Source organism: Mustelus asterias, chromosome 21, assembly GCF_964213995.1.
Source record: "Mustelus asterias chromosome 21, sMusAst1.hap1.1, whole genome shotgun sequence".
Lineage (NCBI taxonomy): Eukaryota > Metazoa > Chordata > Chondrichthyes > Carcharhiniformes > Triakidae > Mustelus > Mustelus asterias.
Window position 1 is genome coordinate 4,682,741 of NC_135821.1, and position 26,322 is coordinate 4,709,062.

Below are 26,322 nucleotides of genomic sequence, written 5' to 3' on the forward strand. Positions count from 1 at the left end.
ATTTCTCTCAAGCCAACTAATCAAACTCACTAAACATGGCCCAACACCTCAATTATAATCATCCCTTAATCTTTTCTAGTCAAGGGAATGCAAAAGCCATCGATGCAAACTGTCCTTATTATTTAAGCTATTTAGCTCTGGGAATGTTCTGGGGAATCTCTGCTGTATCCCTTCCAAGACCAATATATCAGACCAGAATACTTTCATAAACTGACCTGCGGATCATCCACAGCGAATCCCCAAATCCATGACAAATGGGAGGCAGCTTCAGAGGACATTTTCACACCAACTCTTGCTTTGTCAGTGAAATGAAGTTTTACAATGAAATTAAAGAGCTGTAAAGCTCCGGGTTTAGTCTGCAGGATCATTAACTTCAACAACAGAGACTGTTTTCTTTTAGGCCGGAAACATCCAATGTTTGTGATTTGTTAAAAGCCTCAAGCATTTGGGTTAGGGGGAATTAGCGGGGTAAATATTTGGGGTGAGCTCGGGTAAAGATGTGCTCTCGGAGAGTCGTTTGTGACACAACTGTGCCTTTAAGAAATGTGCGGCACAGTGGCTTGCACAGGGACCCGGGTTCGATTCCCGGCTTGGGTCACTGTCTGTGCGGAGTCTGCACGTTCTCCCCATGTCTGCATGGGTTTCCTCCAGGTTCCTCTGAAAGACGTGCTGGTTAGGTGCATTGACCCGAACAGACACCAGACTGTGGCGACTCGGGGAATTTCACAATAACTTCATTGCAATGTTAATGTCAGCCTGACTTGTAACTAATAAATAAACTTTGCTTTGCATTTTAAAAAAAATCTATGCTCTGAACTTTATAAGTAGCTTTGTTTTTTTTTCATTGTTGCTGACCTGTCTGCTTAGATGTCCTTTATTGCTGTTAATGGTTGAAATAGGGTTTTGTTTATTTTTAATCTGGGCCTAATGCGATGTCTTGGTGTTTATGACCAATGGGTCAAATGGCCTACTTCTACATGGTGTAGGGATTCTGTGATTAACATGAGACAAGTAGGTATATACTACCATTGCAGAACCTTGCTCAATTATTCAGTGTTTGATTATGGGTCTGTTGACTGCACTGTGAATGATTAGTTAAGCCTGGCTGCAGTTACTCAGTGAATCACAGAATCCCTATAGTGCAGAAGGAGGCTGTTTGGCCCATTGAGTCTGCATCGACCACAATCCCACCCAGACCCTATTCTCATAATCCCATGCATTTACCCTAGCTAGTTCCCCTGACACTAAAGGGGCAATTTAGCATGGCTAAATCCACCTAACCCACATGTTTGGATGGTGGGAGGAAACCAGAGAAAACCCACACGGACACCGGGTGGATGTGCGAATTCCACACAGATAATTATCCAAGCCAAGAATCAAACCCTGGTCTGTGGTGCTGTGAGGACTGTACCACCCATGCAGCAACTCACCAAATGGCCTTCAACAGCACAATCCAAACATGAAAGGACAAGGGCAGCAGATGCATTGGAACATCACCTACAAATTCCCCTCCAAGTCACACACCACCCTGACTTGGAAATATTACCATTCTGTCACTGTGTGAAAATCCTGGAACTCCCTCCCCAACAGCACCGTGGGTGGGAGATGTGGATGTTACTAGTTGGGTCAGCATTTATTCCCCATTGCCAATAGTCCTTGAGAATGTGATGGTGCTTTCTTGAACCATTGTAATCCCTAGTGAAGGTGGCTTTAAAGGGGGACTGTAGCAACATTACCTATAGGCCAGACTAGGATGATGGTAGAACATAACAGCGCAGTACAGGCCCTTCAGCCCTCGATGTTGTGCCAACCAGTGGAACCAATCTAAAGCCCCTCTAATCTACACTATTCCAATGTCATCCATATGTTTATCCAAGAACCATTTGAATACTCTTAATGTTGACGAGTCCACTACTGCTGCAGGCAGGACATTCCACGGTCTTACTACTCTGAGTAAAGACCCTACCTCTAACATCTGTCCTATATCTCTCACCCCTCAATTTAAAGCTATGTCCCCTCGTGTTAGCCATCACCATCCGGGGAAAAAGGCTCTCACTATCCACCCTATCTAATCATCTTGTATGCCTCTTAAGTCACCTCTTAACCTTCTCTCTAACGAAAACAACCTCAAGCCCCTCAGCCTTTCCTCATACGATTTTCCCACCATACCAGGCAACATCCTGGTAAATCTCCTCTGCACCCTTTCCAACACTTCCACGTCTTTCCTTTAATACGGCAACCAGAACTGTACGCAATACTCCAAATGCGGCCACACCAGAGTTTTGTACAGTTGCAGCATGACCTCCTGGCTCCAAAAATCAATCCCTCTACCAATAAAAGCTAACACACCGTATGCCTTCTTAACAACCCCATCAACCTGGGTGCCAACTTTCAGGGATCTATGCACATGGACACCCAGATCCCTCTGTTCATCCACACAACCAAGTATCTTACCATTAGCCCAGTACTCCGTATTCCTGTTACCACTTCCAAAGTGAATCACCTCACACTTTTCCGCATTAAACTCCATTTGCCACCTCTCAGCCCAGCTCAGGTGACCTCATGGCCTAGCAAGCCCCTCAACTCAAGGGCAGTGAGGAAGGAGAGCAAATGCTGGCCTTGCAGCATCCAGATCCCAAGAACAATATGGTAGAGCAGACATTTTACAGCATTGCATGTAATGCCCATTTCAGATCCAGAAGCTGATGTATCACCTGATGCACAACCCATCTGGAGTGGCCAATGCTGTTCTATATTCAGCCTAATGAGCAACATGTGATGTTTCTGAACAAAGGCATTGCAACAATTACCTGGAGTTACACACTTGAATCAAGGCACCAATTCACCCCTGCCAGAGAAAACTTCACTCATGTCCCAATGGCTGGGGAAATAATCTTTTAAACAGACAACTCCTCTTCTCTCTCCTCCCCCCTCCCCCCCCCCAAAACAAACATTGAAATCAAGGGAGGGGGCTTGGGCAAAACAGTCAGTGCAGACTCTCCTTCTGCACTCAGGTTCTAATCTTAGAATCCCTACAGTGCAGAAGGAGGCCATTTGGCCCATCATGTCCACTGGCAATCCTACCCAGGCCCTATCCCCATAACACCATACATTTACCCTAGCACCAGGTCGATTTTGCACAACCAACCCAACCTGCACTTCTGTTGGACTGTGGGAGGAAACCCACACCAACATGGGAGAACTGAAGACTCGAGTGAGACAAGCTGGGAATTGGACCCAGATTCTTGGCACTGAGGCAGCAGTGCTAACCACTGCCACCCCAAAGAAATATGGAAGGGGGAATGAGGGAAACCACCGAGAGATGTTACTGCTGGGAATCTTCACAAGTGAACAAAACCAGCTCAATGGTGAACATTTTTATTTCATATTCAGGAACAGGAGAATTAAACACCAAGCACTCATTGGCTCACTCTTCATTTCTACAATGCTGAACAAGTGGGATTGCCAAATCCCAGTCAGTTGAGGGTGAGCCTGTCAAACAGGTACTCTCCCATGCCATTCTCAGGGGCTCCCAGTCTCTTCAGGTTGGTGATGTGATCGCCAAGCTTCTTGATCATCTTCACTTGTTCATCCAAGTAGTGAGTCTCCAGGAAGTCACACAGCTGCAAGAAAGTAAAAAAGTTACCTCAGGAAATAAATTGAATCACCCTCCCTGCAACTTGTCTGCAGTAGCTAGTACCAGTAACCCAAAAATTGGAGTTGGTGGATTTGATTCAATGCATTTATCAGTGTTAAACATTTAAGAGTCAACTACATTGCTGTAGCTCTGGAGTCATAAGTAGGCCAGACTGGGCAAGGACAGAAGATTTCCTTCCCTAAAAAGGGCATAAGCGAACTTAATTTTCACTAAGCATTATGGTGAGATTTGAACCCAGATTACCATGGGTCTCTAGTTTACTAGTCCAGTGAAAATTCCACTACACCACCCACCTCAGAAATGTGTACAGAGGTCTTGTATGACTCCAATTGCATTAAATATTGAATTGTCTGGAGTCACCACTTCACATGTCAAGTTCTGGGACATCAAGGTCAAGAAAGTTCCTTCAAAGGAAGTGAGAAACTTACATGAGGGTCAGTGTTCCCAGAGGAGAGTTTGTGCAGATCCAGCAGACTCTGGTTCACATTCTTCTCCATCTGCAGAGCTCTCTGCATGGCCTCCAGACCATTGCCCCACTCATCCTGCTCTGGCTTCTGAAAAAAAAGTCAAAAGGATGTGATGCTTACAGTTAAAGGTTAGAACCAACAGATTATCTGGAGATTAGGCTTCATCAGTAGTGACAAAGGCCAATACTGGACAGTCAGTGCATTGGCTAAAAGTAGCCAAGTAATGGAAAGCACCATTAATCATTCTCCTTATATTGTCTAATGATTTCCCTCCACATTTTTCAAGTTCAGGGTGATCAAAGCCACACTGACTAATCCCCTACCCATCCTCAACTCAACACTAGAAGTTTGTCACTTCAGATGCTCTGAGCCCAATGGTGTAGTATTAAAAATCCACAAGCAAAATACATTGCATCAAAGACAAATCCAACCTTGACATCCTCCAGGATGAGTCTGCCTCCACGTTTATTCTGGAATTCCATCAGTTTCTCAGCGTGTTCCCGTTCCTCATGTGACTGCTCCTTGAAGAACTCAGCAAAGTGACTCAGGGCAACATCATCCCGGTCAAAGTAAGCAGACTGCAGGGAGACACACAAATACAAAGGGAGTGTCAGAATTAGACTAATCTCAAAGCAAATAGCAACAGCAAACATTTCACCCATTGACTTCACAATGAAACTCCTTTCATTTAAGGGATTTAAATTTTTTACATCCCATTTCCATCCCACAAGGCCTAATAACTAATACTTCAAACCATGAAAGGATCCAGTCTTATGGCATCCTACAGTGCAGGAGACGATTCAGCCCCATCAGGTACACACCACCACTGAGTATTCCACCCTGGCCCTTTCTCCCTTCCATTTCCAACAGCTAATCCATCTAACCTACACATCACTGGATACTAAGGGGCAATCTAGCATGGCCAGTGTATCCAAACTGCACATTTCTGGAATGTGGGAGGAAACCAGAGCATCCAGAGGAAACTCACAGACACAGGGAGAACATGTAGACGCCACATAGACAATGACCCAAGGCCAGAATAAAACCTGGGTCCCTGGCATTGAGAGGCCACCAGAATCCAACACAACAGGGGTTACTCATTTAGAAAAAAAAGGCGGGGGGGGGGGGGAGAAAGAGGGTTGGGGCTCTCAAATCACCCAATTGAGTATAATTGCTGCCATGGCAATTGGGATAATTTGACCAGATTCAGACACCAAGATCAATCCTCTATTGGAAACTTCATGCAGACCTAGCATTAGTTTCTGGTCTAAACACTGCAGAAGTTATTCTAGAGCACAGGGTAGTCTGTGAAGCCCATCAACAAAAGCCCATCTGGGGCATTCACTGGGAGGAACTACACTAAAACCAACTCACTGACCCAGAGAAATTCTACCTGCCCACAACACAATTAGATCACTAACCCCACACAAAGCTCACCATGGAGAGGTAAACATAGGAGGAATAGAGCTCCAGGTTGATCTGCTTGTTAACAGCATCCTCACAGTCCTTGTGGTAGTTCTGACACACTTGGGAAGCCATCTCACTGAGGATAAGAGTCACACAACAACAAGCTGACCTCTGCCCTCACAAGCTCTTGTATTTATACCACTGGGACATCCTGCATTCAAACTGGGAATGACATCACCAATGATGATTGACAATCCCTGACAACCAATCAGGAATCTGCCATCGATCCATGAAAAAGGGAGAGGAGGTGGAGTGTGATCCCCAGAACCAATCAGAGCTTTGGAATGCTGGCAGATTTGGATTGTATGATTGCAATGTAGGAACAGGAGGAGGCCATTCAGCCCCTCTAGCCAATTATATCACAGCTGCTCTGAATGTTAATGCCATTTGTCCACCTTGGTTCCAGATGTCTTCATCCCCTTACCGAACAAAACCCAACAAGCTCAGCTTTGAAATGTTTCTTTCCTCCCAATGTTTTAGGGAGAGAGTGTCTGGATTTCCACTTTGCTTTTTGTGAGGAAATTATTCCGAGCATCATCCTTAAAATGGCCACGGTCTAGTCTTAAGATTTAGCTGCTGTTCCAGAGGAAATCCTTTCTCTCCGTCTATCGAATCAAACCCATTTATCATCTTCCATTTCTCTACGATTATCATCCCTTATTCTTCTTCACACAAGGGAATGCAAGACAACTCTGTTCCAACTCTCCTCATGATTGAACCCTTTTAGACCTGGCAACATTGTTCAATCTGTGCTACAGAAAAGAACTGAACACTGTAATCATAGAATTATAGAATCATGCAGCGTAGAGGAGGCCCTTTGGCCCATCGAGTCTGCACCGACACATTAGAAACACCTGAACTCCCACCTAATCCCATCTGCCAGCACTTGGCCCATAGCCCTGAATGTTATGATGTGCCAAGTGCTCATCCAGGTACTTTTTAAAGGATGTGAGGCATCCCGCCCCCACCACCCTCCCAGGCAGCACATTCCAGACCCTCACCACCCTCTGGGCAAAGGGTTTTTTCTCACATCCCCCCTAAACCTCCTGCCCCTCACCTTGAACCTATGTCCCCTCATGACTGACCCTTCAACTCCCACTGAGATTTATCCTGTACTTTACAACTGGTGTGGAGATGCTGGCGTTGGACTGGGGTAAACACAGTAAGAAGTTTAACAACACCAGGTTAAAGTCCAACAGGTTTATATGGTAGCAAAAGCCACACAAGCTTTCGGAGCTCCAAGCCCCTTCTTCAGGTGAGTGGGAATTCTGTTCACAAACAGAGCATATAAAGACACAAACTCAATTTACATGAATAATGGTTGGAATGCGAATACTTACAACTAATCAAGTCTTTAAGAAACGAAACAACGTGAGTGGAGAGAGCATCAGGACAGGCTAAAAAGATGTGTATTGTCTCCAGACAAGACAGCCAGTGAAACTCTGATAACAACTGGAGCAGCACATCCTCCCCTTTATATTCCAGCTCTCGTGGGATGGAAACTAAAATTCTATTTGCCTTTTCAATTCTTTTTTGTTGCTGTCGACTAGATTTTAATCGTTTCTGTAGATGAATCCTTAATCCCGCTGCTCCTCATTCCTACATGGACCCCAACTCCCTCTCTTCCTGCACACTTCCTCGCTCCTCAACAATTAGCAAACACTAACTTTTTTTGGGATGAAAATGGATGACCTCACATTGAACTCTGTCTAGTACTGTTATTCCCAATCACTTTAACAATGCCCTCCTCAACTTCCCTCTCCCAGGCAGACCCCTTAGAAGCAGTATCATACAGAGGGATCTGGGCGTACAGGTCCACAGTTCCCTGAAAGTGGCAACGCAAATGGATAAGGTGGTCAAGTAGGCGTATGCCATGCTTGCTTTCATCGGTCGCGGCATGGAGTATAAAAATTGGCATGTCATGTTGCAGCTGTATAGTTCGGCCACATTTGGAATATTGTGTACATTTCTGGTCGCCTCACTACCAGAAGGATATGGAGGCTTTGGAGAGGGTACAGAAAACGTTTACCAGGATGTTGCCGGGTTTGGAGGGTATTAGCTATGAGGGGAGATTGGGCAATCTTGGTTTGTTTTCACTTGAGTGACAGAGGCTGATGGGTGACCTGATGGAAGTTTATAAAATTATGAGAGGCCTGGATAGAATGGACAGTTGGACTCTATTTCCCAGGGTAGAAATGTCAATTACTAGGGGATGTGGGCTGAAGACAAAAGGAGGGAAGTTTAAAGGAGATGTGAGAGGCAATTTATTTACACAGAGGGTGGTAAGTGCCTGGAATGTGCTGCCAGAGGGGGTGGTAGAAGCAGTTACAATAGCAACGTTTAAGAGGCATCTTGACAGATACATGAATAGACAGGGATAGAGGGATATGGACTGTGTAGAGGCAAATGGTCTTTAGTTTAGGAAGGCACTTTACATTGGCGCAGGCTTGGTGGGCCGAAGGGGCTCTTCCTGTTCTGCACTGTTCTTTGTTTGATGGTATTTGCAGTGCCACCCATCCTAATGCCTATTCCATTCTCGATGTCACTTATAAAGATAATAAAGAGAGGAGGCGGCTGTACAGATCCCAGGGGATTTGACTAGGCCCTTCCTGCCAACAGGATGCACATCTATTCGCCCTCCTCTCCGTCCCCTACATCCAAACCACATTCCAGCAATGTTGAAAGGCTGAACCCAATGCTCCAAATATTTTCTAGAACCTTCCCTGTGCTGTCATCATGAACAAAGAACAGTACAGCACAGGAACAGGCCCTTCAGCCCATCAAGCATGCATTGATACCTTTCTGAACTAAAGACCTTTTGCCTCTATGCAGTCCGTATCCCTCTATCCCTGCCTATTCATGTATCTGTCAAGATGTCTCTTATTGAGAGATCAGATTCTCAGCAGGGTTTGACAGGGTAGATGCAGTGAGCTGGTTTCCCCTTGTGGGAGAGTCTCAGACCAGAGGGCAGAATAGGGTGACTCCTTAAAACAGATGAGGTATTTCTCAGGGGGGGGGGGGTTAAATGTGTGGAATTCTTTACCAGAGATGTTGGTTCAGTTTCTTCAAGATTGAGGTAAGATTTTTAATCAAAGGAAGAGGGTGGAGATTAGGCAGGAAAGTGGAATGGAGGATCATCATAAATACCATCTTGTTGAATGGCAGAGCAGACTTGATGGGCCAAATGGCCTGTTTCTGCTCTTTCCTTTTTAGTTGGGGAGCAAAATACCAGTGAGTTGGGAAACTGAAGGTATTCAAAAAGAACTCATCACTGAAGCACGATGGAGTTTTAACCCCAACAAAAGAAATCCAATGTTTAACCCCCTTCCCCCTGGATGAGGGGGAAAGAATTCACTCCTTTGGATGCAGAGTATTTTGGCAAGGTAATTCTGTATTCACTCACTCAAGATCAAGCTGCATCGTGAACCTGTCACTCAATGCTCCATGTACATCGCTACCCTCAACAATGTGGTGAGGGGTTTGAGACAGTCTAGTACAAGATATCAGAATTAGGAAGGTCATTCTTGGACAGATGTCTGAAGCAGAGATTTCCCCACACTGGAAGAGGGTTGATATTGAATTCAATGCCACAACAGCTGGCATTTCACCCACAGCTGAGGGGAAACCACATTGTGTTAGAAATGTGCAGTTTCAGAAATCCCCCATGTTTCTGAATCAGTGTAATTGTCCTGGGCAGGAATTGGATCACGTTTTGGAAGCTGGATTGGGATTTAAAGGAATCAAATAATCCAAAATAATGCAATCAGCTACAGAATTACAGAGACAAAAATGATTTTATTTTCAAATGCAGTAAAGCTGATATTTCCATTAGAATCCCAGTCAGTTGAGGGTGAGCCTGTCAAACAGGTACTCTCCCATGCCATTCTCAGGGGCTCCCAGTCTCTTCAGGTTGGTGATGTGATCTCCAAGCTTCTTGATCATCTTCACTTGTTCATCCAAGTAGTGAGTCTCCAGGAAGTCACACAGCTGGAAAGGAAAGACAGGAGAGAAATTAATGTTATTGACAATGACCTTTCCAGGATGAGAATCTTTGGCACTGGGGACAGTGACAAAGTTCTGCATCTGGTTGAAGGGAGCAATTCTGGCTCAATATGCCCAGAGAGCAAGACAATTCCATTAAACTGGGAGTGAACGAGTGCCTCAGGGAACATGGGTCTCAAGATCCAGATGCTCTGGGAACATATCAATAATCCAGATCTACACAGCGTTCCTATTGACAGCAGAAGCCATCTACAGTCTGCACGTGTGAAACCCCAAGTGAAGGACAGATTCCCCATATCAACATCCAACTTACATGAGGGTCGGTGTTCCCAGAGGAGAGTTTGTGCAGATCCAGCAGACTCTGGTTCACATTCTTCTCCATCTGCAGAGCTCTCTGCATGGCCTCCAGACCATTGCCCCACTCATCCTGCTCTGGCTTCTGAAAGGGGGACAAAATAGGTCTCGTTAGTGCCATGGGATGTTACATTGGAAACCATTACATCTGTCCCTCAACTGAAGGTGACAGATAGAATCAAAGCCCAATTGAAAGCACATTACCTACACCAGAGTCAATCAGCACAATTTTAAGCCATCAGTTTACACCCAGAAACCAATTTCCTTTGAGCCTCCACATTTATTGATCCTTTAGCCACTTGCTCAGGATGATCCAAAGATCAAAGCCACACTAACTCATCATGCACCCATTCTCAGGTCAACACGAGGCAGTTTAAAAAAAAAATCATGGCAGACAGTAGAACTGAAAGGATGCAGTGAGAAAATAAACCATTTAAGAAGTTAAACAGTAGAAAAATAAGGTGATATCAAGATAACAGAATCCAACCTTGACATCCTCCAGGATGACTCTGCCTCCACGTTTATTCTGGAATTCCATCAGTTTCTCAGCGTGTTCCCGTTCCTCATGTGACTGCTCCTTGAAGAACTCAGCAAAGTGACTCAGGGCAACATCATCCCGGTCAAAGTAACAGAACTGCAGGGAGAGAGTCAGATCAGAGATTATACATGGGCCACTTGGAATTTAGAACAAGCATCACAGGTCATTTCCTTACTCAAATAGGCTCAAGTTTAGTTTCAACCATCAGCCCATGTTTAATGCAACAACAGGACATTCTTTTCTCCCCCACCATGGTGATTTTAAACTCAATACTCAGCTCCAAACTGTGGCCTGGGCCTCAGCACCTCCCTCTGCGACTGGATCCTGAACTCCCTAACCCACAGACTACAATCAGTAAGGATGGGCAACACCTCCCCCATGATCATCCTCAATACCAGTGCCCCACAAGGTTGTGTTCTCAGCCCCTTACTGGCCCCCCCACATGATTGTGGGGCCAAATTCCCCTCCAATTCAATTTTCAAGTTTGCTGACAACATCATGGGTCAGATCTCAAACAATGACGATTCAGAGTACAGGAATGAGATAGAGAATCTGTGAGGCAATAATCTCTCCCTCAATGTCAACAAAACAGATTGTCATCTACTTCAGGAAGCATAGAGGACATGCCCCTGTCTACATCAATGGGGATGAAGTAGAAAGGGTCAAGAGCTTCAAGTTTTTAGTCCAGATCACCAACAACCTGTCCTGGCCCCCCCATTCCAACACTGCAGTTAAGAAAACCCACCAACACCTGTCAGACAACTAGGGAAATTTGGCATGTCAGCTACAACTCTCACCAACTTTTACAGATGCACCATAGAAAGCATTCTTTCTGCTTGTACCACAGCTTAGTATGGCACCTGCTCTGCCCAAGACCACAAGGAATTACAAAGGGTCATCAATGTAGCCCAATCCATCACACAAATCAGCCTCCCATCCATTGACTGTCTAGATTTCCCACTACCTCAAAAGCAACCAGCATAATTAAGGACCACAAACCCCAGACATTCTCTTCCACCAGGAATGATATAAAAGTCTGAAGTCACATACCAACCAACTCAAGAACAGATTCTCTGCTGCGGTCAGACTCTATTACATTGATCTTTACACCCTGGCTATGACAAACACTACATTCTGCACACTCTCCTTGCCTTCCCTAAGAGTATGTTTTGTCTGTCTAGCACAGAAGAAACAATACTTTTCATTGTGCACTAATACATGTGACAATAATAAATCAAATTAAGTAGAAAAACTTCAATTTAATCCAATTCATTGCTCCTGGAATGATTTCACCTTGAGGAAAGGAAAGTTCAACACAACAGGATTTACCCATTTAGAATGGCAGAGGGAGGAGAACATTCATAAGTGGTCACCCAATTAGATTACTTCCATCCAAGTTGGATAATTTGATTAGATTCATGCAGCTCATGAACCCTCCAAGGAGGGAGATTCAGGCTTGCCCAGTCCACTCTGCACATTAAACTTTTCCTTAGCCAAAGAAAGATGAATCCTCTGTTGAAAACTTTACGGAGTCTGTTCCAGATGGAAATTCTTCGGAATCAGGTCAAGTCAATACAGACAGGAAGCAGTCTGTTAAATGTTATCAAGGGGCAAGATCTTGTTATCAGCAAGAACTATCATTTAAAACCAAATTCATTGGCAAAGATATTGCACCTGCTCAGAGCACAACCAGACCATTAATTTAAATTTAAACCCCAATAATCACAAAGCTCACCATGGAGAGGTAAACATAGGAGGAATAGAGCTCCAGGTTGATCTGCTTGTTAACAGCATCCTCACAGTCCTTGTGGTAGTTCTGACACACTTGAAAGGCCATCCTTCACTATTACTGCTCACTCCCACCTTGAAAATTCTAGAACTGCCCCTTCCTGACACAAGCTCTTGTATTTATACATCCTGCATCCAAACCAGCAATGACAGCACCAATACTGATTGACAATCTCTGACAGCCAATCAGGAATTGGCCATGAATCCAGGCACCAATGAGGGAGAGGGGGTGGAGTGTGTGATACCCAGAGCCAATCAGAGCTCTGGAATGCAGGCAGGTTTGGTTGATTAGTCTGTGATGAGAATAGAGGAAGAGGAGGAGGCCATTCAGCCCCTCAAACCTGTTCCATCATTCAATTACATTATGGCAAATGTGCATCTTATTTGTCCACTTTGGTTCCAGATGCCTTCATCCCCTTACCTAACAAAACCCAACAAGCTCAGCTTTGAAATGTTTAGTTGTTCCCAATGTTTTAGGGAGGGTTTGTCTCGATTTCCACTTTCCGGTTTGTGAAGAAAAGCTTCTTTGGGTCAATCTTAAATGGCCAAGATTTAATAAGATTATAGCGACTCTTCCAAAGGAAATAGTTTCTCTCTATCTACTTTGTCCAATGCTCAGTTATAATAAATTCTTTTTTTTTACGTTTTAAGGACTGCACAACTCATTTCCATAAACTGTCCTCATGGTTTAACCCCTTCAGCCCTGGTATCATTCTGGTGAATGTGAGCTGTCCCTTCACAGCCAATATATCAGAATGGAATGTTCTAGATGTTCTCTAACTCGCAACTGGAGCAGAGCCTTCACTTCTTGATTTTCCTTGAGATGAAGACTAAAATTCTATTCGTCGTTTCCATTTGTGTTTGTGACGGCCCATTAGATTTTATTGGCTTCTGTAGATAAAGCGACTGGCCCGGATGGGGTACCCAGACGTGCACTCAGATCCTGTGCGGATCAGCTGGCGGAGGTATTCGCAGACATCTTCAACCTCTCTTTACAACAATCTGAGGTCCTTATCTGCTTCAAGAAGACGACCACCGCCCTGGTACTTAAGAAAAACCAAGCAGCGTGCCTTAATGACTATCATCCGGTGGCTCTGACATCCATCATTATGAAGTGCTTCGAAAGATTAGTCATGGCACGAATCAATTCCAGCCTCCCGGACTACCTGGATCCACTACAGTTTGCCTACCGCCGCAACAGGTCCACAGCTGACGCCATTTCCCTGGCCCTGCACTCAACCTTAGAACACCTGGATAACAAGGACACCTATGCCAGACTCCTATTTATTGACTACAGCTCAGCCTTCAACACTATTATTCCCACGAAACTCATCTCCAAACTCCATGGCCTGGGCCTCGGCACCTCCCTCTGCGACTGGATCTTAAACTTCCTAACTCACAGACCACAATCAGTAAGGATAGGCAACAACACCTCCTCCACGATCATCCTCAACACCGGTGCCCCACAAGGCTGTGTTCTCAGTCCCCTGCTATACTCTTTACGTGGTGAACCACTGTCACTACATGTATGTGCCTGGACACACCCATGCTGCACCTGGCCCGAGACTCCTCCCTCTCCACCTGGGACACCTCCCTTTCCACACAGAGTGGGGTATAAAGGTGATGGTCCCTCCTCCTTGCCTCAGTCCAGACCAGGTCAGCTACAAGGGTGTGCTCCTGTTCTCTGTGAATAAAAGCCTATTAGTTTTCCCTCACTCTCAGAAGTCTTCGCGTCGTAATTGATAGTGCATCACCTTATACACCTATGACTGTGCAGCCAAATTCCTCTCCAATTCGATTTTCAAGTTTGCTGACGACATCACCGTAGTGGGTCGGATCTCAAAGAATGAAGAGACAGAGTACAGGAATGAGATAGAGAATCTGGTGAACTGGTGCGGCAACAATAATCTCTCCCTCAATGTCAACAAAATGAAGGAGATTGTCATCGACTTCAGGAAGCGTAAAGGAGAACATGCCCCTGTCTACATCAATGGGGACGAAGTAGAAAGTAGATTTCCTTCCCTAAAGGACATTAGTGAACCAGACGGGTTCCGAGTTCCTCAACATTTAGCAAACATTCGGATTCATCTTTCTTGATTCAGAGTCAATGACCTCACACTTCCTCTCTTTGAACTTTCTTTGACACTGTTTTTCACCCTTGCTTTATCAATGTCTGCTGCAGCTTCTCTCTCCCATTGGTGCTTTTTACTGTGCCACCCACCCTAATGCCATCAGCAGAGTTGAATATATGGCTCTCTATTCGCTTATCTATGTCATTGATAAAGACAATGAAATGTGGAGGTCCCTGTGCCAATCCCAGGGGAGATGACCAGACCCACCCTGCCAATTGGACTGAGCGCCCATTCTCCCTACTCCATCTTCGAGACCCAACCCATTCCCAACAATGTCCAAAGGCTGCATCCAATTTTCCTAATAATCCATTCTGTGGAGCTTTGCCAGTGATGTCATTGTGATTGGTTTCTTTGTCTTTCCTCACACTGAATCTGATAGCGTTCTCTCAGGGTCAGAGTTAACGATATAATCAGCATCAAGTTTACAAATGGAAGTTGAGCACAATTGGATCCCCGTTAATAAATTCATTGAAGAAACTGTTGAGGGTAAAGGCAGGGGATTTGGTTCAAAACACGTCCACACTGAACTCTCACACTATTGACTCCAAATGATTCAGCTGATGAAGGAGCAATGCTCCAAAAGCTTATGATTCCAAATAAACCTGTTGGACTTCAATCCGTTGTTGAGAGACTCTGGAGTTGAGAGGATTGGCTTGTGAGGAGAGACTAAGGCTATACTCATTGGAATTCAGAGGAACGAGTGGGGATCTTATAGAAACATAAGATTGTGAAGGGAATAGATTAGAAACAGGAAGATTGTTTCCACTGGCAGGTGAAACTAGAACTAGGGGCATGGCCTAAAATAAGGGGGAAGTAGATTTAGGACTTCACCCAAAAGGGTTGTGAACTGTCATCAGGAAGATAATGGCCTAGTGGTATTAGGCCTAGACTATTAATCCAGAAACATAGCAAAATGTTCTGGGGACCCAGGTTTGAATCGTGCCATGATGGAATTTGATTTCAGTAAAAGTCTGGAATCAACGACCCACTGCTGACCATGAAACCATTGTTGGAAAAACTCATCTCATTCACTCATGTGCTTTAGGGAAGGAAACCGGCCATCCTTACCCAGTCTGACCTACATGTGACTCCAGAGCCACAGCAATGTGGTTGACTCAACTGCCCTGAAGTGATCTAGCAAGCTACTCAGTTCAAGGGCAACTAGAGATGGGCAGTAAATGCTGGCCAGCCAGCAAGACCCATGTCCCAGGAACAAAATGAAAACTCTGGTTCCTTCATGTCTTTCAGGGAAGAATCGGTCATCCTCAGAAACATGGTTGACTCTGAACTACCCTCCAAAATGGCATAGCAAGCCACTCAGTTCAAGTGCAATTAGGGATTTGCACCAGATCCTGGTCTTGCCAGTGACATATCCGAAGTAATAAAGAATTAAAGTCAGCTAGTGAATTATGCAGAAACATTTCCATGATAAGTAGTGTACTTTATTTCCATAGAAAGCAGAATTGGATTTTATTTCTATACACAAGTGAAACAAGGATTCCCAAATCCCAGTCAGTTGAGGGTGAGCCTGTCAAACAGGTACTCTCCCATGCCATTCTCAGGGGCTCCCAGTCTCTTCAGGTTGGTGATGTGATCTCCAAGCTTCTTGATCATCTTCACTTGTTCATCCAAGTAGTGAGTCTCCAGGAAGTCACACAGCTGGAAAGGAAAGACAGGAGAAATTAATGATGTTATTGGCAATGATCTTTCCTGGATGAGAATTTTTGGCACTGGGGAGGGTGACAAAGTTCTGCATCTGGGTGAAGAGGGCAATTCTGGCTCAATATGCCCAGAGAGCAAGTCAATTCCATTAAACTGGGAGTGAACGAGTGCCTCAGAGAGCAGAGGCCTCAAGATCCAGATGCCCTGGGAACAGTAAGTAATCCAGATCTGTTTCTATTGACAGCAGACACCATCTACAGTCTGCACGCGTGAAACCCCAAGTGAAGGACAGATTCCAATATCAACATCCAACTTACATGAGGGTCGGTGTTCCCAGAGGAGAGTTTGTGCAGATCCAGCAGACTCTGGTTCACATTCTTCTCCATCTGCAGAGCTCTCTGCATGGCCTCCAGACCATTGCCCCACTCATCCTGCTCTGGCTTCTGGAGGGGGAAAGATAGTCTTGTTAATGCCATGGAATGTTACACAAGGTGACAGGAAGAATCAAAGCCCAATTTCATCCATGGAAAGTACATTCAATGCACCAGAGCCAATCACTGTTTAAGCCATTAGTTCACAGCACAAACCACCACCCCTCCCCAATTTCTTCTGAGCCTTTAGCCAATAGCTCAGGGTTATCCAAAGATTAAAGCCACACCAACTCATCATGCACCCATTCTCAGTTTAACACTGGACAGTTTTAATCATGGCAGACAGTAGGAACCCAAGGATGTTGTGGGAAAACAAACCAGTGAAGTGGAGCAAAAGAAAACCTTGACATCCTCCAGGATGACTCTGCCTCCACGTTTATCCTGGAATTCCATCAGTTTCTCAGCATATTCCCGTTCCTCATGTGACTGCTCCTTGAAGAACTCAGCAAAGTGACTCAGGGCAACATCATCCCGATCAAAGTAAGAGAACTGAGGGTAAAGAGTCAGATCAGAGCTTATTTATGGTTCACTTGGAAGTCAGAACAATCACTGCAAATCATTTACTTACTCAGAAAGAGCACCAAGATATAGTAGCAGGATTAGGCCGTTTAGCCCATTGAGTCTGCTCCAGCATTTAATCATGGCTAATAAATTTCTCAAACCCATTATCCCCTTACCAATGAAGAACCTATTTCTGCCTCAAATGCATTCAATGACCTGGCCTCCACAGCCTTCTGTGGCAATAAATGCCACAGATTCACCATTCTCTGGCTGAAGAAATTCCTCCTCATCTCAGTTCCAGAGTTAACTCTTCACTCAGAGGCTATGCCCCATGATCCTAGTACACCCAGTAACAGAAACCTCTTCCCCACATCCACTCTATCCAGTTTTCTATAAGTTTTAATAAGGAAGGGGCTGAAGTTTTGCTTCATTCAGCCCACGCTTAATGCAACAGTGGGACATTCTTCCCCCATCTCTCCCCACAGTGGGGATTTTAAAATCCAAGTGGAAAATGATTCTTTCCAATTCAGTTTAATCCAATTCTTGGTTTGGAAATGATTTAGTCTTGGGGAAGAGAAAGTCAGCACAAAAAGGGTTTACCCATTTTAGAATGGTAGAGGGAGAAAAACACAAGTTATCAATTCAGTACAAAGTGGTGACCCAATTAAAGTTAATTACTTCTATCCATCTATTTGACTAGATTCACACATCATGAATCCTCCATTCCCCAATAAAGATGAATCCTCCAAAGGAGATTGGACACCTAGTCCACTCTGCACATTGGCTTTGTTACATTAAAGTTGGAAACTTCATGGAACCTGTTTCAGACGGAAACACTTCAGAATCGGGTCAATTCTGAGTCTGGTAACAAGATCTTGTCCCTCAATAACATTTATCAGCAAGAACTATAATTTAAAGCCAAATTCATTGGCAAAGATATTGCACCTGCTCAGAGCACAACCAGACCATTATTTTAAATTTAAACCCCCAAAATCACAAAACTTCACCATGGAGAGGTAAACATAGGAGGAATAGAGCTCCAGGTTGATCTGCTTGTTAACAGCATCCTCACAGTCCTTGTGGTAGTTCTGACACACTTGGGAAGCCATCTTCACTATTACTTCAATGTAGGAAGTTCTGCAACTACCCCTTCCTAACACAAGCTCTTGTATTTATACCACTGGGACATCCTGCATCCAAACCAGCAATGACAGCACCAATACTGATTGACAATCTCTGACAGCCAATCAGGAATTGGCCATGAATCCAGGCACCAATGAGGGAGAGGGGGTGGAGTGTGTGATACCCAGAGCCAATCAGAGCTCTGGAATGCAGGCAGGTTTGGTTGATTATTCTATGATGAGAATAGAGGAAGAGGAGGAGGCCATTCAGCCCCTCAAACCTGTTCCATCATTCAATTACAATATTGCTAATGTGCATCTTATTCGTCCACTTGGGTTCCATATGTCTTCATCCCCTTACCTAACAAAAACCCAAGAAGCTCAGCTTTGAAATATTTAGCTGTTCCCAATGTTTTAGGAAGGGTTTGGCTAGATTTCCATTTTCCGGTTTGTGAAGAGAAGCTTCTTAGTGTCAGTCGTAAATGGCCAAGATTTAATAAGATTATAGCGACTGTTCCAAAGGAAATAGTTTCTCTCTATCTACTTTGTCCAATCCTCAATTATAATAATTTCCTGTTTTTTTTTAACTTTTTAAACTACTCATGATTTAACCCCTTCATCCCTGGTATCATTCTGGTATTTTGAGCTGTCCCTCCACAGCGAATATATCAGAAAGGAATGTTCTAGATGTTCTCTAACTCGCAACTGGAGCAGAGCCTTCACTTCTTGATATTCCTTGAGATGAAGACTGAAATTTTATTTGTCATTTCAATTTGATTTTAGTGACTTCTGTAGATGAATTGTAAATCCCACTACTCGAGTGGAAAATCATGTCTCACAAATTTGATTGAGTTTTTTGAAGGGGTAACCAAGAAGGTAGATGAGGGCAGTGCAGTTGATGTTGTCTACATGGACTTTAGCAAGGCCTTTGACAAGGTACCGCATGGTAGGTTGTTGCATAAGGTTAAATCTCACGGGATCCAGGGTGAGGTAGCCAAATGGATACAAAATTGGCTTCTTGACAGAAGCCAGAGGGTGGTTGTAGAGGGTTGTTTTTCAAACTGGAGGCCTGTGACCAGCGGTGTGCCTCAGGGATCAGTGCTGGGTCCACTGTTATTTGTCATTTAAATTAGTGATTTGGATGAGAATATAGGTGGCATGGTTAGTAAGTTTGCAGATGACACCAAGATTGGTGGCATAGTGGACAGTGAAGAAAGTTATCTCCGATTGCAACAGGATCTTGATCAATTGGGCCAGTGGGCTGACGAATGGAAGATGGAGTTTAATTTAGACAAATGCGAGGTGATGCATTTTGGTAGGTTGAACCAGGGTAGGACTTACTCAGTTAACGGTAAGACATTGGGGAGAGTTACAGAACAAAGACATCTAGGGGTACAGGTTCATAGCTCTTTGAAAGTCGAGTCACAGGTGGACAGACTGGTGAAGAAGGCATTCGGCATGCTTGGTTTCATCGGTCAGAACATTGAATACAGGAGTTGGGATGGCTTGTTGAAGTTGTACAAGATATTGGTAAGGCCACATTTGGAATACTGTGTGCAGTTCTGGTCACCCTATTATAGAAAGGATATTATTAAACTAGAAAGAGTGCAGAAAAGATTTACTGGGATGCTACCGGGAGTTGATGGTTTGAGTTATAAGGAGAGGCTGGATAGACTGTGGCTTTTTTCTCTGGAGCATAGGAGGCTGATGGGGTGATCTTATAGAGGTCTATAAAATAATGAGTGGCACAGATCAGCTAGATAGCCAATATCTTTTTCCAAAGGTAGGGAGTCTAAAACTAGAGGGCATAGGTTTAAGGTGAGAGGGGAGAGATACAAAAGTGTCCAGAGGGGCAATTTTTTCACACAGAAGGTGGTGAGTGTCTGGAACAAGCTGCCAGACATAGTAGTAGAGGCGGATACAATTTTGTCTTTTAAAAAGCATTTAGATAGTTACATGGGTACGATGGGTATAGAGGGATATGGGCCAAATGCGGGCAATTGGGATTAGTTTAGTGTTTAAAAATAGGCAGCATTGTCAAGTTGGGCCGAAGGGCCTGTTTCCATGCTGTAAACCTCTACAAACTCTATGACTCCTCATTCATACATGGACCCCAAACCCCTCTCTTCCCCCTCAGTTTTTAAAAATTCATTTGTGGGACATGTGCGTCGCTGGCTGGGCCAGCATTTATTGCCCAACCCTAGTTGCCTTGAACTGAGTGTCTCGCTCGGCCATTTCAGAGGGCAGTTGAGAGTCAACCACATTGCTGTGGCTCTGGAGTCACGTGTAGGCCAGACCGGGTGAGGACGGCAGATTTCCTTCCCTAAAGGGTATTAGTGAACCAGACGGGTTCCGAGCTCCTCAACATTTAGCAAACATTCGGATTCATCTTTCTTGGCAATGGCGTCAATGGCCTCACACTTCCTCTCTTTGAACTTTTTTTGACACTGTTTTTCACCCTTGCTTTATCAATGTCTGCTGCAGCTTCTCTCCCATTGGTGCTTTTTACTGTGCCACCCACCCTAATGCCATCAGCAGAGTTGAATATATGGCTCTCGATTCGCTTATCTATGTCATTTATAAAGACAATGAAATGTGGAGGACCCTGTGCCAATCCCAGGGAAGATGACCAGACCCACCCTGCCAATTGGAGTGAGCGTCCATTCTCCCTACTCCATCTTCGAGACCCGACCCATTCCCAACAATATCCAAAGGCTGCATCCAATTTTCCTAATAATCCATTCTGTGGAGCTTTGCCAGTGATGTCATTGTGATTGGTTTCTTTGTCTTTCCTCACACTGAATCCGATAGCGTTCTCTCAGGGTCAGAGTTCACAATATAATCGGCATCGAGTTTGCAACTGGAAGTTGAGCACAGTTGGATCCCCGTTAATAAATACATTGAAGAAACTGTTGAGGGTAAAGGCAGGGGATTTGGTTCAAAACACGTCCACACTGAACTCTCACACTATTGACCCCAAATGATTCAGCTGATAAAGGAACAATGCTCCGAAAGCTCGTGATTCCAAATAAACTTGTTGGATTTCAATTTGGTGTTGTGAGACTCCTGAGTTGAGAGGGTCATGAGGAGAGACTGAGTAGGCTGGGGCTATACTTATTGGAATTCAGAAGAATGAGGGGAGATCTTATAGAAACATATAGGATTATGATGTGAATAGATAAGATAGAAGCAGGGAAGTTGTTTCCACTGGCGGGTGAAACTAGAACTAGGTGGCATAGCCTCAAAATAAGGGAAGCAGATTTAGGACTGAGTTGAGGAGGAACTTCTTCACCCAAAGGGTTGTGAATCTGTGGAATTCCCTGCCCAGTGAAGCAGTTGAGGCTGCCTCGTTGAATGTTTTTAAGGCAAGGATAGATAAATTTTTGAACAGTAAAGGAATTAAGGGTTATGGTGAGCAGGCAAGTAAGTGGAGCTGAGTCCACATAAAGATCAGCCAGGCTCGAGGGGCCAGATGGCCTACTCCTGCTCCTAGTTCCTACATTCTTATGGGACGTCTTACCCAAGTCCAATGCCGGCATCTCCACATCATGGCCCCAAATGATTGAAAGAGACTGAGGCGTCAGACAGGTTAGATGAGTGAATCTGGCGAATGGGATATAAAGTAGGAAAATGCGAAGTGAGGCACTTTGGTAGGAAGAATAAAGCTGAGTATTATTTAAATGGCGAAAGACTGCAGAAAGCTCCAGCAGAGGGATTTGGGGGCGCTCGTGTATAAATCACGAAAAGCTAGCCTGCAAGTTCAGCAGGTAATAGGGAAGGCAAACGGAACGTTGGCCTTTAATTCAAAGGGAATAGAGTGTAAAAACAGGGATTTCTTGCTAAAACTCTACAAAATACCTGGGATACCGTGAACTGTTTTGGTCTCCTTATCTAAAGATGTACTGGCATTGGAGGCAGTCCAGAGAAGGTTCACTAGATTGATCCTGGGATTGGAGGTATTTTCTCATGAGGAGAGTTTGAGCTGCACTCATTGCAGTTTAGAAGAGTGAGAGATGACCTTATTGAGACACATCGTATTCTCTGGGGGGTTTGACAGGGTAGATGCTGAGGTTGTTTCTCTTTGTGGGTGAGTCTGGGACTGGAGGACATAATCTCAGAATAAATGGGTGTCCCCTTAAAACAGATGAGAAGGAATTTCTTCTCAGAGGGTAGTGAATCTGTGGAATTCTTTGCCACAGACGTTGGGTCAATATCTTCAAGGCTGAGATTTTTAATTAGCATAACGAATTGAGGGCGAAGATTAGGCAGGAAAGTGGAATGGAGGAATATGTTATTTTGTTGAATGGCAGAGCAGACTTGATGGGCCAAATGGCTTATTTCTGCTCATCCCTTTTTAGTGAGGAGCAAAATACCAGTAAATGAGTTGGGAAAGTGAAACTCTTTTAATGGGACACATTCAAAAAGAACTCGTCACTAAAGCATGGAGTTTTAACCCCACCAAAATGAGCTGCAAAGAGAAATCCAGTGTTTTATGATTAGCACTGCTGTCTCACACCACCAGGGACCTAGGTTTGATTCCCAGCTTGGGTCACTGTCTGTGCAGGGTCTGCACATTCTCCCTAGGTTGCCTCTGCCTGCTCTTGCTGCCTCCCACAGTCCAAAAGACGTGCTGGTTAGGGTGCATTGGCTATGCTAAATTCTCCCTCAGTGTACCCGAACAGGCGCCAAAACACAAAGAACAAAGAACAGTACAGCACGGGAAACAGGCCCTTCAAGCCTTTTTCCACTGAGGCTAGGGGAGAAAAAAAACCAGAGGGCATGGTTTAAGGGTGAAAGGAGAAAAGTTTAAAGGGAATATTAGGGGGGGGCTTCTTCACGCAGAGAGTGGTGGGAGTGTGGAATGAGCTGCCGGATAAAGTGGTAAATGCGGGGTCACTTTTAACATTTAAGAAAAACTTGGACGGGTTCATGGATGAGAGGGGTGTGGAGGGATATGGTCCAAGTGCAGGTCAGTGGGACTAGGCATAAAATGGTTCGGCACAGACAAGAAGGGCCAAAAGGCCTGTTTCTGAGCTGTAATTTTCTATGGTTCTAAGCCTGTGCTGCTCATTGGTCCAACTAGACCAATCGTTTGTATCCTTCCATTCCTAGGCTGCTCATGTGACTATCCAGGTAAGTCTTAAACGATGTCAGCGTGCCTGCCTCCACCACCCTACTTGGCAGCGCATTCCAGGCCCCCACCACCCTCTGTGTAAAAAACATCCCTCTAATATCTGAGTTATACTTCACCCCTCTCACCTTGAGCCCGTGGCCCCTCGTGAACGTCACGTCTGATCTGGGAACACCTTTGGCCAAGTTTGTTAATTACAAAGTAAAGTTTACATTCACACTAATGAAGTTACTGTGAAAATCTCCTGTTCGCCACACTCTGGCACCTGTTCAGCTTCAGACATGATTGGGAGGAAAGAATTCACTTCTTTGAAGTGGAATGTTTTAGCTAGCTAATTCTGTATTCACTCAGACCCAAAAATTAAGTAATGTGAACCTGCTGCTCAATAGTTACCCGCAACAATACGGTGAGGGGTTAGAGACACTCCTGTACAGGATATCTTCCTTCCCTGACAGATGAATCTGAAGCAGAGATTCACCACACTGGGAAAGGTTTGATATTACATTCAGTACAACACCATGGCATTTCACCCACAGCTGAGGGGAAACCACATTGTGTTAGAAATGTGCAGTTTCAGAATCAGAGTAATTGTCCTGGGATTAAAAGAAATCAAATATTGCAAAATAATGAAATCAGCTACAGAATTATACAGAGACAATGATTTTATTTTCAAATGCAGCAAAATTGATGTTTCCATTAGAATCCCAGTCAGTTGAGGGTGAGCCTGTCAAACAGGTACTCTCCCATGCCATTCTCAGGGGCTCCCAGTCTCTTCAGGTTGGTGATGTGATCTCCAAGCTTCTTGATCATCTTCACTTGTTCATCCAAGTAGTGAGTCTCCAGGAAGTCACACAGCTGGAAAGGAAAGACAGGAGAAACATGGAAGATCTATTCCAGGAGTGAGTTACCCTCAAGTTGCACTGGGTGGATGGGGAAAGTATTTCAAGTGGGTAATTTTAGTTAGTGTGTATAAGTAGCAAATCACAATTCCATTAAACTGGGAGAGAGTGCCTCAAGAAACAGAGGTCTCAGAATCCAAATGCCTTGGGAAACATTCAGTGATGCAGATCCAAGATTTGGATGGACTCAGCAACTGTGAAAGCTCAGACTCAGCAACTGTGAAGGGCAGATTCCAGTATCAACATCCAACTTACATGAGGGTCGGTGTTCCCAGAGGAGAGTTTGTGCAGATCCAGCAGACTCTGGTTCACATTCTTCTCCATCTGCAGAGCTCTCTGCATGGCCTCCAGACCATTGCCCCACTCATCCTGCTCTGGCTTCTGAAAGGGCACATAATAGGTTTCATTAGTGCCATGGGATGTTACCTTGGAAACCATTACATCCATCCATCAACTGAAGGCAACAGGGGTAGAATCAAAGCCCATTCTCAAATTATTTTAATTGGAAGCACATTCTCTGCACCAGAGCCCAAAGTTTAAGCCGGTTTACAGCCCAGAACCCCATTTACTGTTGCTTTAGCCATTAGTTCAGGGTGATCCAAAGGTCAAAGCCACACCAACTCATCATGCACCCATTCTCAGGTCAACACTAGGCAGCAGGAACCCAAGGATGCTGTGGGAAAATAAACAACTATTTAAGAAAAATAAGGTGACATCAAGACAGAATCCAACCTTGACATCCTCCAGGATGAGTCTGCCTCCACGTTTATTCTGGAATTCCATCAGTTTCTCAGCGTGTTCCCGTTCCTCATGTGACTGCTCCTTGAAGAACTCAGCAAAGTGACTCAGGGCAACATCATCCCGGTCAAAGTAAGAGGACTGTGGGTAAAGAGTCAGAGCAGAGATTATCCATGGGCCACTTGGAATTTAGAACAAGCATCGCAGGTCATTTCCTTACTCAGAAATGGGCTCAAGTTTAGCTTCAACCATCAGCCCATGTTTAATCCAATAGTGGGACATTCTTTCCTTCTCCCCCACCATGGAGATTTTAGAAATCAATGCTTAAAGTAGAAAAACTTCAATTTAATCCAATTCATTGCTCCTGGAATGATTTCACCTTGGGAGAAGGAAAGTTCAACACAACAGGATTTACCCATTTAGAATGGCAGAGGGAGGAGAACATTTATAAGTGGTCACCCAATTAGATTACTTCCATTCAAGTTGGATAATTCAATTAGATTCATGCAGCTCATGAATCCACCAAGGGGATAGATTCAGGGTTGCCCAGTCCACTCTGCATTGACTAAGTAAGAGCTTAAAGAAAGATGAGTCTTCTGTTGGAAACTTCATGGAGCCTGTTTCAGATGGAAACTCTTCAGAATCAGGTCACATTATTAGACAGGGAGCAGTCTGTTAACAAGATCTTGTCCCTCAATGAGATTTATCAGCAAGAACTATCATTCAAAGCCAAATTCATTGGCAAAGATATTGCACCTGCTCAGAGCACAACCAGACCATTATTTTAAATTTAAACCCCAAAAATCACAAAGCCTCACCATGGAGAGGTAAACATAGGAGGAATAGAGCTCCAGGTTGATCTGCTTGTTAACAGCATCCTCACAGTCCTTATGGTAGTTCTGACACACTTGGGAAGCCATTGTACTCTCACTGGACGATAACTCAAACAAGGTGACCTGTTTAGCCACACGCTCTTGTATTTATACCACTGGGACATCCTGCATTCAAACTGGGAATGACATCACCAACGGTGATTGACAATCCCTGACAGCCAATCAGGAGTCTTCCATCAATAAAGGCACCAATCATGGTGGGGTGTGATATCCCAAGCCAATCAGAGCGGTGGAATACAGGCAGGTGTGGATGACTCAGAGCATCAGGACAGGAGGAGGCCAATCGGTCCCTCAAGCCTATCCCACCATTCCTTTATATCATGCCTGATCTCATTTCAACTCTATTGGCTCACCTATCCCATCATGCCCTTGCCTAACAAATAGCTAACGTCCATGCCAACATTTAGGGTGAGCAAGGCCCAGGATTGCAGCAGCTTCTGTGTGAAGATGTGCTTCTTACCATCACCCCATAACAGGCCAGCTCTCATTGTGAGATCAAACTGTCTCTGCCCTGGACTTCCCCGGCCAAGGAAATCACTT

The 26,322-nt window shown here is 44.5% G+C and overlaps 4 protein-coding genes across 4 annotated transcripts; all 4 read right to left on the reverse strand.

Moving 5' to 3' along the window:
* Nucleotides 1–3,476: 3,476 nt before the first annotated feature.
* On the reverse strand, nt 3,477–5,664 carry LOC144508871 (ferritin, heavy subunit-like). The gene is made up of 4 exons (XM_078237085.1): nt 5,563–5,664; nt 4,557–4,703; nt 4,087–4,212; nt 3,477–3,623 (listed from the first exon to the last, which is right to left on the reverse strand). The coding sequence occupies exons 1-4, from the start codon at nt 5,662–5,664 to the stop codon at nt 3,477–3,479; spliced, it is 522 nt and encodes a 173-aa protein (XP_078093211.1).
* A 3,768-nt stretch (nt 5,665–9,432) lies between these two features.
* LOC144508872 (ferritin, heavy subunit-like) lies at nt 9,433–12,323 on the reverse strand. Its single transcript, XM_078237086.1, has 4 exons — nt 12,222–12,323; nt 10,436–10,582; nt 9,908–10,033; nt 9,433–9,579 (listed from the first exon to the last, which is right to left on the reverse strand). Exons 1-4 carry the CDS (start codon nt 12,321–12,323, stop codon nt 9,433–9,435), a joined length of 522 nt encoding a protein of 173 aa, XP_078093212.1.
* A 3,595-nt stretch (nt 12,324–15,918) lies between these two features.
* On the reverse strand, nt 15,919–18,112 carry LOC144508873 (ferritin, heavy subunit-like). Its single transcript, XM_078237087.1, has 4 exons — nt 18,008–18,112; nt 16,842–16,988; nt 16,386–16,511; nt 15,919–16,065 (listed from the first exon to the last, which is right to left on the reverse strand). Exons 1-4 carry the CDS (start codon nt 18,107–18,109, stop codon nt 15,919–15,921), a joined length of 522 nt encoding a protein of 173 aa, XP_078093213.1. The 5' UTR covers nt 18,110–18,112.
* Nucleotides 18,113–23,960: 5,848 nt separating this feature from the next.
* LOC144508874 (ferritin, heavy subunit-like) lies at nt 23,961–25,809 on the reverse strand. Its single transcript, XM_078237089.1, has 4 exons — nt 25,708–25,809; nt 24,884–25,030; nt 24,407–24,532; nt 23,961–24,107 (listed from the first exon to the last, which is right to left on the reverse strand). Exons 1-4 carry the CDS (start codon nt 25,807–25,809, stop codon nt 23,961–23,963), a joined length of 522 nt encoding a protein of 173 aa, XP_078093215.1.
* Nucleotides 25,810–26,322: the final 513 nt, after the last annotated feature.

Bases quoted from the DNA above. Each gene is read 5' to 3' on its own strand.
- LOC144508871 (XM_078237085.1), bottom strand. From the start codon at position 5,664: ATGGCTTCCCAAGTGTGTCAGAACTACCACAAGGACTGTGAGGATGCT. The intron at 4,704-5,562 runs GTGAGCTTTGTG...GTCTCCCTGCAG, and splicing joins CCTATGTTTACCTCTCCATG to TCTGCTTACTTTGACCGGGA. The intron at 3,624-4,086 runs GTAAGTTTCTCA...ACTTTCTTGCAG, and splicing joins CTGGGAACACTGACCCTCAT to CTGTGTGACTTCCTGGAGAC.
- LOC144508872 (XM_078237086.1), bottom strand. From the start codon at position 12,323: ATGGCCTTTCAAGTGTGTCAGAACTACCACAAGGACTGTGAGGATGCT. The intron at 10,034-10,435 runs GTTGGATTCTGT...TCCCCCTTTCAG, and splicing joins TCATCCTGGAGGATGTCAAG to AAGCCAGAGCAGGATGAGTG. The intron at 9,580-9,907 runs GTAAGTTGGATG...TTTCCTTTCCAG, and splicing joins CTGGGAACACCGACCCTCAT to CTGTGTGACTTCCTGGAGAC.
- LOC144508873 (XM_078237087.1), bottom strand. From the start codon at position 18,109: ATGGCTTCCCAAGTGTGTCAGAACTACCACAAGGACTGTGAGGATGCT. The intron at 16,989-18,007 runs GTGAAGTTTTGT...CTTTACCCTCAG, and splicing joins CCTATGTTTACCTCTCCATG to TTCTCTTACTTTGATCGGGA. The intron at 16,512-16,841 runs GTTTTCTTTTGC...TTCCCCCTCCAG, and splicing joins TCATCCTGGAGGATGTCAAG to AAGCCAGAGCAGGATGAGTG.
- LOC144508874 (XM_078237089.1), bottom strand. From the start codon at position 25,809: ATGGCTTCCCAAGTGTGTCAGAACTACCATAAGGACTGTGAGGATGCT. The intron at 25,031-25,707 runs GTGAGGCTTTGT...CTTTACCCACAG, and splicing joins CCTATGTTTACCTCTCCATG to TCCTCTTACTTTGACCGGGA. The intron at 24,533-24,883 runs GTTGGATTCTGT...GTGCCCTTTCAG, and splicing joins TCATCCTGGAGGATGTCAAG to AAGCCAGAGCAGGATGAGTG.